The 13,465-nt window shown below is 43.5% G+C and overlaps 1 protein-coding gene across 1 annotated transcript; it reads right to left on the bottom strand.

Moving 5' to 3' along the window:
• Positions 1–430: 430 nt before the first annotated feature.
• Positions 431–10,148, bottom strand: LOC123120059 (dystrophia myotonica WD repeat-containing protein). The gene is made up of 11 exons (XM_044540071.1): positions 9,840–10,148; positions 8,456–8,770; positions 8,272–8,380; positions 8,098–8,200; positions 7,190–7,277; positions 7,025–7,108; positions 5,876–5,972; positions 5,682–5,769; positions 5,090–5,195; positions 4,903–4,995; positions 431–1,058 (listed from the first exon to the last, which is right to left on the bottom strand). The coding sequence occupies exons 1-11, from the start codon at positions 10,026–10,028 to the stop codon at positions 627–629; spliced, it is 1,704 nt and encodes a 567-aa protein (XP_044396006.1). The 5' UTR covers positions 10,029–10,148; the 3' UTR covers positions 431–626.
• Between the last annotated feature and the right edge of the window lie 3,317 nt (positions 10,149–13,465).

Genomic DNA, 13,465 nt, shown 5'->3' with positions numbered 1-13,465 from the left:
CAAGACAGAACGAAAGATGAAATATATGCAGACTAACTATACGATAAATTGTTTGTTCAGAATAGCTGGCTTTTGTGTCTTTTCTTTGCATGTTTTCCATCCATATTCAAGTACTTGTATATAAGTTTGTTTCGTATTGTGAGCTGCAGACTCTACAGCTAGTAACATTGCTTCTGTAGTCTGAACATTCCGTACTAATCTACTAGTTCCTCAATAATTTTATTGGCTGACACACGTACAGTCCCGCAAAGTATCTACATTTGCTCACACAATCTACAGCACATTCAACGACTAAACAGAATTACGATATGGAGTTGATGCAAGAACTGGAGAAGTGAGAGAGCAATTTACAACTGGGGGAAATCAGAAATGCTAAAACAACACGAAGCAAATTGTCATCCCATCCATCACATGTTGGCACATTGGGCAATACAAAACAGAAAGCAAACTTGTATTAGCTATTTTGGGAGTATATGTATCTGTACAGGGGCATGTTCCATTATTGTTTTGTGCCACTAACTAGCCTTGCTGTAATCAAGGAACATCTACAAATATGTGCCTTCATCACCAGAAGCCTCCTTTGAGAGCTTGTCTCATCAATCATGGTGTTAGTAAGAAACTCACGGCTATGTCAAGCCAAGCAATGAAGGTTGCTTGAAGCTAGAGCCACTTGCTTTACTGAAGGATGTGATTGCCCTATCCTTGGAGACAGTATTGCTTAAAGCCAACTCGGAAGAATTTGACTGTTGATTGTTTTCACTGTGGCCAGGTCTGGCCCATATTTTGATTAGTCCCTCGCGGCAAATGGTGACGATTGATTCAGTGCTGAACACCACACCAGACAGGAGATCCGCATGTACTCGGTGGGCGACAAGAGGTGAAAGCTTCGGCACGTCCCGCATTCTGGGAGAAGGTTGAAGAATACCTGTTGGAGGGCATGCACTGTCCCAGTGTGCAGAAGGGCTCCCACTGCTAAATGTTGGCGAACCACCTGAAGGATGACGTAGTGGGACAACAATCTCATCCATTGCCAAATCCCACAGAAGCAATTGGGTATCCTAAGAGTATGCCAGAGTGGCAATTGATATCAGTAGTCAACCGTGTTGGAGAAAGCAAACTGTAAAAACACTTGCCAATTTATCTGATAGCTGACTATATATTCATATAATAAGCTAAGACATGATAAGTTCATAACAGATCACCAAGTTTTGACAAAAATCAATCTGATCTTCTAAAAATATGATGAGGTAAAATGACACTCAATAGTTAAGTTCATCAACATGAATCGAAAATGTTGGCGAAATCACACTACGAAAAAAGCAGCATGAGCAGCGTAATTACTGGAGAAATTTGCATATTTATTACATAATTAGTGTGATCAGTTCAATGCCCTGCAATAAGCATAAGACTGAACAGCAAGGAACATTCCAACAGTTCATTAACTGAAGATCTCCCAGTAATTAAGTAAGCAGGGAAGAAATTGAGAGGTTAAGTATTTTAAGGTACTCCCAGATTTCACTCTTATTTGTACTAAAGAAGTTACAAGATCAGACAGGCATGCATCGGTTTATCTCTACTGCTTAAAAAAGACGCAAGGCTCTGTCTCCCATCTTACGATATCCGACTCCCCACGCCCCACGTCGTCCGTACTGCCCTACGACCTGTTTTTTCCTACGTCCGTACTCCCTCTCCCATCGGTTTTCTTGATCCCCTGACATCACACAGCATAGGAACACAAACCCATCTTTGATCGAAACGAAACCCTAACCCTAGCATTATGGAGGCCCCTCCACCGCTGCTCGATAGCAGGAAATGAGTGCCTTTCATAATTGCTTCATCATCTCTACGGTGTTGACGTTTGGACTGCTGCTATTCACACTTGAAATAAACCTGCTTTCATTTGGTTTCTGATTTGTGACAACTTCTTGTGCTCCAGTGCTCGGTTTGAAAATTGTTTTTGGAATGATTCCTCTGAATAGACTGCTTATGTTTGAATTTATACATGTATGCCTAACTTGATAAAAACGGGATCTACTATTCTCATATGTGATTAAATACCACATGTTAGAAATTTGCAGAGGCAACTCCGGGAAGAGATTGACATGCATGTGGCGTTGACAGATGCCATCGCACATAATGCAGAGCTGATACTTAAATCTACCATAAAGCTAAGCTACCAATAAGGTGAGCAGCAGCATGCTTGACATGTACAATATTAATTTGTTGGTTCTTGTCGTGCCACAAGATTATGTTTGTTCAGACTGTGTAAATTAACATGTCCTTGAGCTATTTCACAGCTTTCAATTAACTTGTGTGGTCTACTATATTTTACAGTAGCAGAATTTCTTTTATTGTGTGAACAGAGTGTAATTGTCCAAAAGATGTATATTTTATTTATTTTTGTCTCTCACCCAGTTTCAGTATCGGTCCTCTCAACCTGACAAAGTTTTTTCTTTATATGGTACTTAAGAATAGTTATTATGGTGGAGCGGAGTTAGCACTTGCTCACCAATGACTCTTCCTCATAGAGTTTTGCCGAACTAGAGTTAGTATATGCATTCTTCGGCTAGAGAAAACAATGACTTTCATTGGTAGATCGGGTTTATACATATGCATTTCTGATATACTGTGGAGATATTATTTTCTCACGAGGGCTGCAGATATCCTTTGAGAAAGATACCACGTGCACATACTGGATGTTGTCATGGTACAAGCCACCTCTATCCTGCTAAAAGAATTTGACGTGGTAGCCTGCATCAGTTTTTGAATGATTTTGTAGAAGTTTGCTAAAGATAAAGCAGGTGCAACACTTCATTTGTCGCAACATGGTAAAATATTGCAAGCATTTTGGACAACTCTTAAAATTCATCTATATGAGCAACTCCTGAGTGTTAGTTAAACAATGTTGAAAATCGTAATGTTATTCCATAGCAAAGCACAAGTTCACATAAGCGGGTTCATATGTCGGACATTCCTTTTTGAATATTTTTCAGTTACAATGATGCCAAGTGACATATTTAGAGGTAATATTTCCTCTACATCGCCATCATCCATAATTTTGATTATTCCATCCATGTTGTGGAAGTGTTGCCAACATGGTTCTAACTATGCATGTGCTTAGGGCATCTCTAGCAGACCCCCTAAAGGTCATATTTGACGAGAAAAAGTGTCGTTTAGGGGATTAAGGGGTATCTAGTAGATCCCCTAAACCAAAATTTCCTCAAATATGACTCTTCCTCCCCTAAAACTGCCCCCCATCTGCTCAAATTTAGTCCAGCCGATGTGATTCTCAGCAAAAATAAGAGAGCTGCAGGCCTCCCGTCTGACCACGCCGCCGCCCGCGGCCATCCGCCACCCCGGATAATCGGAAAAATGAAACCCTCCACCGCCCCTGCACCTCCGGCGACTCTCCTTGGCGACGAGGAATTTCGCGAATCCCCTCAGACCTGTCATCTACGTCGTCCTCCTGCCGCCGCTCCTGGATCCCATGCGTCACCGGAGACGTTCACCGTCGCACAACGGGATTCCGACTCGAGACAAGCACAGCGTCAAGACGAGCAGGACGAGGCAAGCAGCACAAGCGTGACCACATCTCGATCGAAGCGCCAACATGGGAGTAGAGCCAAAGCTTGTCGACCGCACTGCCGTCCTCACAGGGCCACGGCACCCGAATGCTCCAGCTGGTGGGTGCCTTCGTCGTGCGCAGCGTCACGGCCACCGTCACCACTGACCAGCTCTTGCACGCCGGATCCAGTCGCAGCGACCCGGGCTCCCCTCCTTCCGTCCCACTCGGCCTAGTGCGCGCAACTCCGCCTCACCGGCTACGGCAGCATCACAGTGAGCTCTGAAGTCCCAAGGCTCCATGTCCTACGTGTTGTGGAGGGGCGTAGGAGGATTTGGTGCTATTTGTTAAGCGACACGGCAATGTCGGGCCCCAAATCCAAGGCGAAAGCCGACCGGGAGCCCACGCGACACAGCAACGTCGCTAGTGTCATGTTCCTGCCACTGCCGTTGCAGCGCATCCATCTCCACGGGTGCATTTTGACTCGTGGCCCCTGTGATCTGTTTCATCGAGCTGAGCGCGTACTTGATGTACAGGGGATGCAGAACAACATGGCGGCGTACGTGATGTTCGCTTGCAGAGAGATGAACTGGATTCAGTCCATGCTCTACTTCTATGGCTACACCTGCTTCTGGTTAATCCTCTTTGCTACAGATTTGATGAATTGTGTATGTGGATGTGTAGTGTATGTGTTTGATGAATTGTGTGAGCCAAATCACATATAAGAGGAAAAGTCATAGGAGATCTGCTAGTTAGAAACAGTGATTTCCCTAAAAGAAATAGGGAAATGGGATAGGGGAAGATTTGACACTTTTAGGATAGGGAGTCTGCTAGAGATGCCCTTACCATGTCATTGTACTTTCCTATACCTATGATTTGTGCATGTGTCTAAAAGAAGTTTGAACATATGATTCATGTCTATCTCTACAGGGAGTCTGGACAGAGGTGTCAAGCTTCGATCGAGAAGGCGCAGAGGTAATTTAACCGGTCGAGGAAGGAGTATTTAACATTAAAAAGCTCAACAGTGGCGGTGGAAGAAGTGATTTAATGTTAAAAAGGTTAACAATACTCCCTGATGTTCCCTAAAGGTATATGTTAGACACAATTAGTGTTAAACAACTAGATTATGCTTGCCACCTATAACAAAAAGAAAGTCAACAATGCTCCCTGATGTTCCCCAAAGATATATGATACACAATTAGTGTTAAACAACTAGAATATGCTTGCCCCCGTTGCAAAGCATGGGCAATTACCTAGTCTTATTAAAGATGAGCAGTAAATATTTTCATGGATATGCCATAAATGTTCAAGCTATAATACAATGAATCAACTTCGGATACCTGACCAACAGAACCAAAACGATACACCGCATTTTCTCCCGTTCCATCAGCATTTGGTGGGGACCAATATGGATCAAAAGCAACTCCACTAACCTGTTTGCAAAAAAATTACCCATGTCGTCAAATACAACTTCTGAAAGCAAACGTCAAGACATTGAAAAAGCCTCAAGGGAAATTCAATTGATACCCAAGAATTATGCCCTTCACCCCATGCAACAGTCTTCCTGTCGTCCATGCTCCATACCTGCACAAGATCATCTTCACCACCTGTCAATAGATATTTGCCATCCGAGCTGTAAAAGCAGACCACAGTCAAACTAGGTCAGAAACTGGGCCATACTCATTTCTTCATCATTCTCGACTGATCCACCCAAATAAATACTCATAATTGACAAACCCATAGAAATGTGAGAACAAATAGAAGATAAGTATCAGAGATCAGAGAACCCATAAGATGGTAGAGAGACGCTTCAATGCATAGCTCATGGCGTACACAATAGAGCCATATACTAGCTTTATTAGATATCATCGAGGAAACTACAACAATTTTGGATGCTAGTCAGCCCAGGCAGGTTTTAGAGTTTGAACTTTGAAGTACTTTAAACTAAGGGTAATAAATAGAAAAACATTCCACACAAACATCAGCATACAAAATAGAGTAAACTGCATAAGTATGGCTAAGAAATTATTTGCAGAGCAGCCAACCATAAAGCTAACTGGGAGAAAACATGGCAAACACATACAGAAGACATCGAATCATTCAAATGTAATAAAGGTACCTCCAGGTGCAACACAAGAGAGCGCCATAATAACTTTTGCCACCAAATATTAGCTGTTCCTTTGAAAAGTCAAACACTCTCAAATAACCTACATATGGTTCATCGATATTAGTTAAGCCTGAAATGTAGGATGGTGGAATTTCTGAGTAGTAAAAACTTCTCCAGTGTGGGTCTATCTAGGATAAAGGAAGTACCATCTCGCCCAACCGTCGCCAAGTATGCCCCATCTGGAGAGAAGGAAATTGCATTGATTGAACCATGACAAACATGCCACCTGGCAATTGGGTTACTCTGTAATGTTTTTGAGATAAGAGCAGCAATTTAGTGTATAGGGATCTGCCGTCCCAATATGCATAAACCCATAAAATCCATAATAAAATGGTCAAACAAACACATTAAAAATTACAGAAGCGCATGATGACTGCTAGTTCGACTGACTACAAATTAAAATTCTACACATTCACATAATCTTTTGCCTACTACATCCATAAACTTTGTGAGTTTCTTGGAACATTATTTCGTACACTTTCTCTACTCTGGATGTAGGATCTCCTGGGCACCACCTAATTTTCCTTAAAATATATTCAACAATAATCATTGTCCCAGATTCTGTAGGTAGAAACAAACCCAATGGCTTGATGTAAACTCATGTACCAAATGTTATGAGAGAAGCATTTGCAGGATACCAAAAATCATAGGTTAACGAAACTACCGCCCAGATCCCAACATTCACTGTAGAATTTATATGGTCAGCTTACTGGTATGATAGTACCTTTTGCAAACATATGCCAGTAGAGTTTTAATCACAACAGTAAATTCTAGTCTACAAACAAAAATCATAACACTGTTTGCAGGTGGAGACTAGCAAGGGAACACTGCATAGGTAGGAGCCAGCTGGGAGATTACCATTTTCTATTACTCACCCAAACTCTTAAATGCAAGCATAAAGAAAAACGTCCACTTCTGAGGAACTAATTTATGTCTGCTGTGTGTACATAAGCATCCATGGGAAATCAGAATGTTAGAAGCCATTTTAAATGGTGAGCTCTCTTAAACGGTTCAGATTGATTTTTTTCTGAATAATGGTGAATTTATACTGATAGTATCACTGTTTAGCCATTTACATTTCTATGTGTAAGAAAAGGAACAATAATGCTCATTGCATCAAGATACATTTAACGTTAAGAATGGTAGACTAAAGTGACAAACTGTAGGGTATGTAACAGATCACCAGGCCACAGTTTCATGCCCACAGAGAGGGCAAAATGCACTTCTATAATAAATTAACTAATTGAACAAAAAATAATGTGGTTTAAGGAACTAATACTGAATGCCTAAAATACCTTACTCGACTTTGCATGTGAAACCATCAACTGAGCTGGATCCTTTATAGCTGGAAATGTACACTCCGTGTTTCCATCTCTGCACTGAATGTAAAGAATATACATCAGTTCAAACATCAACGCAAACATTTATAAATGCCAAATTCCATGATCATCATTGCTCACTTTATCATACACATACAAATTTCCATCAGAGTGGCTAACAACAAACATGCCTTCACACTCCGGAACCCATGCAACAGAAGTGCAACGGCTGCAAACAATAGTACTGAGAAGTCAACAGGAGTTAACTAAAATAATAAGAGGGGATAAGCATCTGTAAGAACCAATATGCAAGCAGCACTCTGCTTATATTGCAGTCATGCAGACTAAAGTCAGAAGCCCCCCAGGGCGCCCAACCCCATCAAAATAATGCATTAAATCTCTGATGTTAAGAGAAATATCGAGAGCAGCCAGTACAAATTTTACTTCCCCTTATCTACTTCTACAAACCATACTGATTCATAGGTGTGCAAGTATATGCCATGAGACACCAGATGATGAACACACAAGGAAATCAGGTCCTTCTTTTGTCTCCACAATATGATGAGTTAATACAAGGCAATACCTGACAGCATATAGGCAATAAACAGAAAGACAATTGCCTTACCATAGATTGGTGGAGCCAAATATTTGCTCAGCCGTTGATTGTTTCAACGTCCCAAACAAAGTCTATCGTGTTTTAAATTCTTTATTAAATGCTTCTGGAGTCCTTGTGAGGGAATGTGAAGGAAGATAACTTTTGTAACTCCTAAATTTTTTTTGTCATCTATCTGATACTTAAAACTGACATGACTAAACTGGGGAAAATGATGGGTTCTCGAGTAATATATCAGAGTGCTGTATTTGCATCTATGCATACTTGATGGAATCTTGTAGAGTATGTTAAATCACAAGATAGTGAAATAAACAAGCAAACAACAACATTATTAATAGGTAACACTGATTCAAATCAGAAAATGCAAACAACCTCCAAATATCATATATGACATGCACATGGATAGCATGAATGAATAATGAAAATTAAAACATGCCTGCTGATGCTCATTCCATCTTTATCACCCCTATTATAATGTTGGGATGCAACAGGCTTCCTTCCAGGTTCTTGTAGCTGTTGCCTCAGCGACATTGAATAAACTGCATAATCGACACACCATAAACACGTTCCATTTTGAAGCGGAAAAACAGCTAACAAATACTGCACTAACCATCCCCTGATCCCATCCCAATGATTAAGTCATGCCCCTCCTTGGCCTCCGAGTCAAATGCGTGGCACAATGGGTTAGAGTTGCTAAAATGGATGGACTTTAGCGGATCCTAGTGAAATTAATCAGCTGATCAGAACCAACAGTACAACTGCATTTAGCATGCGTCAAATAAAGGATTGCAGACCTTGTCCTGGGAATTAAGGTCACTGATGAATAGTGTATCCGCAGAATTGTAGATGATGTATGCACCCTTGCCATCATAGTTTGCTACAGCTTGAGATCCTCCAAGGCTTGTAGATGTACCAAGGGTTCCTCCCACACGGTTGCTTCCAGACACAGCACGACTGACACCATTGCCCCCAACAAAGCTAAGTGCCCGGCTACCATTCCCGGTACCCAGCAGCCTTGCTGCCGCCGATCGCATCCCACTGCTGGAGCTTGGTGTTGATGGCGTGGAGCCTTGGCCAGTCGACCTCTCCTTCAGGTATGCCACCGTCAACTGCCACAATCAATAAACAAACTTACTATTTTTTTTAACAGGAAACAAACTTACTACAAAAAAAGAACCCGGAAGACCAGGACCGGACAACAGGCTAACCAGTTCGGCCAATCAAGCCTAAGCTGTTACTACAAAATGACAGAGATGAGAAGTAATAGCAATAATTACTATAAAGCCGTTCAAAAAACAATTAACTACAAAAGTGAGAAGACAACCAGAATTATTCAATATCAGTACTGAAATAAATAGTTAGCAGCAACCTACACTAAAACTAAGGCTGGTCATAGTGGGGAGTTAACTTTATACTAGTGTCATGCATAACACTAATCTATGTTACTACCTTCATTAGTGCAAAGTAACATAGTAGTAGTATGGCTTCATGCATTAACGTGTAGACTAATTTTCTCTTGGGAAGCGTTAGAGTGGTAGTACCATCTCTGTTCCTCATTTAATACTATGCCATGTCATAATCACTAATATGACTAGTTGGCATTGCATGAGTATGCATGTTACTACCTATGTTACTCCCACGATGAATAGTCTAAGGCTAGTCATAGTGGGGAGTAACTTAGATTATGTTACTACCTCCATAGTGGGTAGTGTCATCCGTGCGATAACATAGAGCTTCATTTATTACTTTGTATAGTCATTTTACATTGGGAACCGCTATGTGATGGTAACATATTATGTTACTCCATTTGCATCTCTCCTCATCTTGCCACTTCATATTTTTTGCCTATGTGACATGCATGTTATTACTTGTGTTACTCCCACTATGAGAAGCTAATAGAGATTCCAACATATCAAGGAAGCGCTCATGATAAGATCACTAGCTACAAGCCAACAGCACAAGAAACTGTGTAATGAAAATCTAACACCAATCGAAATCCTAGCAGTGTATAAAATAACGCTATCAAATTTCATTTAAATACCACGCCCGAGCCACTCGAAATCTCAACAACGATACAAACCCGCCGAAATACTCGACGAGACAACCCAATTCACCATGCGGAATTCCAACCTAGATCCCCCTAGTTGGCGCCAGAACCGCGACGGCGTCCACGGGTACCTGCGAGACGGTCTTCCCGCCGTGGTTGTAGTGAAGGACAGCGGTGGAGTGAGCTTTCTCGTACTGCAGCTTGTACCTCCCCTCGGGCGTCTTGAAGTAGGTCTTGAGCCCGGCCGCCGTCGCCGCCGCGGCGCCGCCGCCACCAGCCGCCGCCGCCGATGAAGACGACGAATACGACATCGCCGCCATGCTCTCGCACCGCTACCGTCCCCTAACTCTCCCTCGCGATCGCCTCCCGCTGCCCCGCAGTGCTTGCAACTCCCACGGGAGACGACAAGCGGTGGCTCGATTTGGGAGAAGAGACGAAGACGAAAGAAAAGAGACAAACATATATATAAAAAATAGAGAAAAAGAAATAGCCTCCGTTCAGACCCGGCCCAGGGTTCACGGGCCGTGCCGTGCCGGCCCGCGTGCCTCTCTGCCTGGCTATTTATTTTTACTAATCGCTTGTAGCCGATCAGCCGGCCGAAATTGGGTGGATCGCCTCCTCACACAAAGCGCACACATATGGGACCCACGCGCCACCGCTCACCATAGAAACTTATCCCCACAGTACCTATCCCCAACCTCACGCGTGTCTATCCAGTTCCTCCCCCACCCCAGTTCTCTCTTTCTCTTTAAATCCCCAAAAATACAGCTCCGGCGACAGCGGCTGAGGAGTCGATTGTAAGTGCAGAGGAGACCACAACACACGCGATCAAGGCGACCAAGGCGCGAGAAGTTTGAATAGGTGTTGGGCCGTTCAGTAGGTGTTGGGTGTGGGCCGTTGGGCCGGAGTTGGGTTGTAACTCGCGGTATATAAGCGAGAGAGTGAAACGCTGTGAGATAGAAAATTGAAAATTGAGCTCATTCTATCCTCTCATTCTGGCTTATCCCCCTCCACACGCTATCTCCTCTCTCGCTTCCCTTACCTCCGATTCCTCTCCGTCTCTTACCTCTGCTCCGGCTAGCCGTCGATCAACCCCTGAACTCCGAAGGGTGTGACAGTTGGTATCAGAGCCGTCGCTCCTCTCCGCCGCGTTTCGTTGATTTTTTTTTCTGATTCGTACCCAGCAAATCCGAGGCGACGGTAGCGGATCACCCTAGGGTTCGATCCGCGTAATCCCTGACCTGAGGTGGGTTGATTCGGAGAAATTGGCGACCACGATGACATTCAAACCAAGCCCGCAGTCGCGCTTCATCGTCGACGAGATGGAGGCGTTCCAGGAAAGGATGCTGAAGGAGTTTGCGAAGATCCGCGCCGCGCAGAGCAAGCTGCTCGCAGTCGACGGCCTCAGCGCACAGCTCGAAGCTCTCGACGCCAAGCTGACCGAGCAAGGAGCGCGGCTTGATCAGGTGCAGGTCAAGGTGGATTTGTCCTGCAACACGCTCAGTCAGGTGCAGCAGAGTCAGGCGCATGTGGTTCAGATGCACAAACAGCAGGGTGCGCCTGAGATGGCGTCGCCGACGTCGTCCGAGGTATCTGATGGCATTCTCGGAGCGGGACCTCGATCGGTGGGGCGTCCTCCGCCACCACCTATTCAGGTACCTGAAGTTCAACACGGTCCGTACATTCCTCTTATGCCTGAAATAGATGAGAACCTGGGCAAACGACAGTGGATGCCGAAGAGGGATTTTCCTAGGTTTGATGGCACAGAGGTGCGCATCTGGTTGGACAAGTGCGAAGCATTTTTCAGACTGTATCACATTCCTGACAGTTTCAGAGTCACATCGGCGTCTCTGTATCTGTCAGAAAACGCTGCTCGTTGGTACCAGGCGTTCAAGCAGTCGGGGGAATTTCATACGTGGGAGCAATTTCGTCAGGCAATTCTGTTGGAATTTGATGTAGATGTGTACAGGCAGAAGATGAAGGAACTAATGCTGCTGAAACAGGTGGATACTGTCGAAGAGTATAAGCAACAGTTTCTGCAACTGGTATACACAGTGAAGCTGTATGAACCCACCATCAGTGATACGTTTCTGGTCACGAGATTTGTGTTGGGTCTCAAGGAGGAGCTTCGATCTGCTGTGGAGTTGCAGATACCAGGCACTGTACAATTGGCAGCTCTCTATGCATCAGTTCAAGAAGGATTGCTTCTTCAGCAGAAAACTCACAAAACCAGTGCTCCAAAAACTGCATACACCAAGTCTGACAGTCGTTCTGGGCTAGCAGCTGGAGAGTTGTGGAAGGCAAAACAACTGAAGGAATATTGTAGAGCAAATGGACTATGCTACAAGTGTGGAGAGAAATTTGTGCCAGGGCATGTGTGTAACCAGAATGCAGCAGGGGGTGCTCAGTTGAAAGCAGCTGAAGTCCTGACTACACAAGAAATTATTTCAGATACAGTGTTGGATGCATTAGTAGCAGGAGCACAAGCAGAATGTGCTACTATTTCAGTCAATGCTTTGTCTGGGGCACAAAACCCTAAAACCATCCAGTTGAGAGCTCTAGTGCAGAACAAGGTGGTGTTGATATTAGTGGACTCTGGTAGCACACATACTTTTGTGGACAAGGCTTTTCTGGAAAAAATCTCAGTTACTGCTGAACCTCTGGTGACTCCTTTACAAGTGAAAGTGGCAAATGGCAGTGTGATCTCTTGCACTGAGAAAGTATCTCAACTGACCTGGTGGATGCAAGGGCACAGTTTCAGTAATTCTATGCAGGTTCTTCCCCTGGGAGGCCATGACATTATTTTGGGAATGGATTGGCTCGAACAATGGGGTGTAATGCAGTGTCACTAGGCTGACAAGTGGATACAATTTCAGTATCAGGGCAAGGAAGTCAGATTACAAGGTGTGCTGCCTGTTCAACAAGAAAATATTGAAGAGATATCTGCTGATCAGTTACTGAAATGGGAGAAAGGGAATGAAGTGTGGGCTACTGCTCTGTTAAATCGCATAGTAGTGGATCCTGTTACAAAAATTCCTCAAGAAGTGAAACAAGTATTGGACAGAAACAAGCAGGTGTTCCAGGAACCTACAACCCTGCCCCCACATAGGGCTTTTGATCATAAAATAAATCTAGTACCAGATGCTGCTCCTGTAAACTGTAGACCATACAGATACTCTCCTTTACAAAAAGATGAGATTGAGAAACAGGTGAGGGAGATGTTAGATACTGGTCTAATTACACCCAGCATCAGTCCTTTTGCTGCTCCAGTGTTGTTGGTCAAAAATAAAGATGGGACTTGGAGGTTCTGTGTGGATTACAGAAAACTGAATGCAATTACTGTAAAAAATAAGTTTCCAATGCCAGTAATAGATGAGATTTTGGATGAGTTAGGAGGAGCAAAGTGGTTCTCTAAATTGGATCTCAGAGCTGGTTATCACCAGATAAGGATGAAAGAAGAAGATGAGTATAAAACATCATTCAAAACTCATCATGGGCAGTTCCAATTCAGAGTTATGCCATTTGGATTAGCCACTGCTCCAGGAACTTTTCAGTGTGTTATGAACTTTGCTTTTGCAGGGGCCAATAGAAAATATGTACTGGTCTTTATGGATGACATACTGGTGTTCAGTGGCACTTTAGAGGAGCACATTGAACATCTGCAGTCAGTATTTGATATACTGAAGGAAAATCAGCTGTTTGTGAAGGAGAGTAAATGTGCTTTTGCTCAACAGTCCCTTGAATATTTGGGACACAT

Source organism: Triticum aestivum, chromosome 5D (assembly GCF_018294505.1).
Source record: "Triticum aestivum cultivar Chinese Spring chromosome 5D, IWGSC CS RefSeq v2.1, whole genome shotgun sequence".
NCBI classification, from domain to species: Eukaryota; Viridiplantae; Streptophyta; class Magnoliopsida; order Poales; family Poaceae; genus Triticum; species Triticum aestivum.
The sequence above is the reverse complement of the archived record's forward strand: the minus strand, read 5'-3'. Positions and strand labels throughout refer to the sequence as shown.

Coding starts and splice junctions, on each gene's coding strand:
- LOC123120059 (XM_044540071.1), bottom strand. CDS start 10,028: ATGGCGGCGATGTCGTATTCGTCGTCTTCATCGGCGGCGGCGGCTGGT. Junction 7,278..8,097: donor GATGGAATGAGCATCAGCAG/GCATGTTTTAAT, acceptor TATTGTTTGCAG/CCGTTGCACTTCTGTTGCAT. Junction 5,770..5,875: donor GGCGACGGTTGGGCGAGATG/GTACTTCCTTTA, acceptor AACCATATGTAG/GTTATTTGAGAGTGTTTGAC.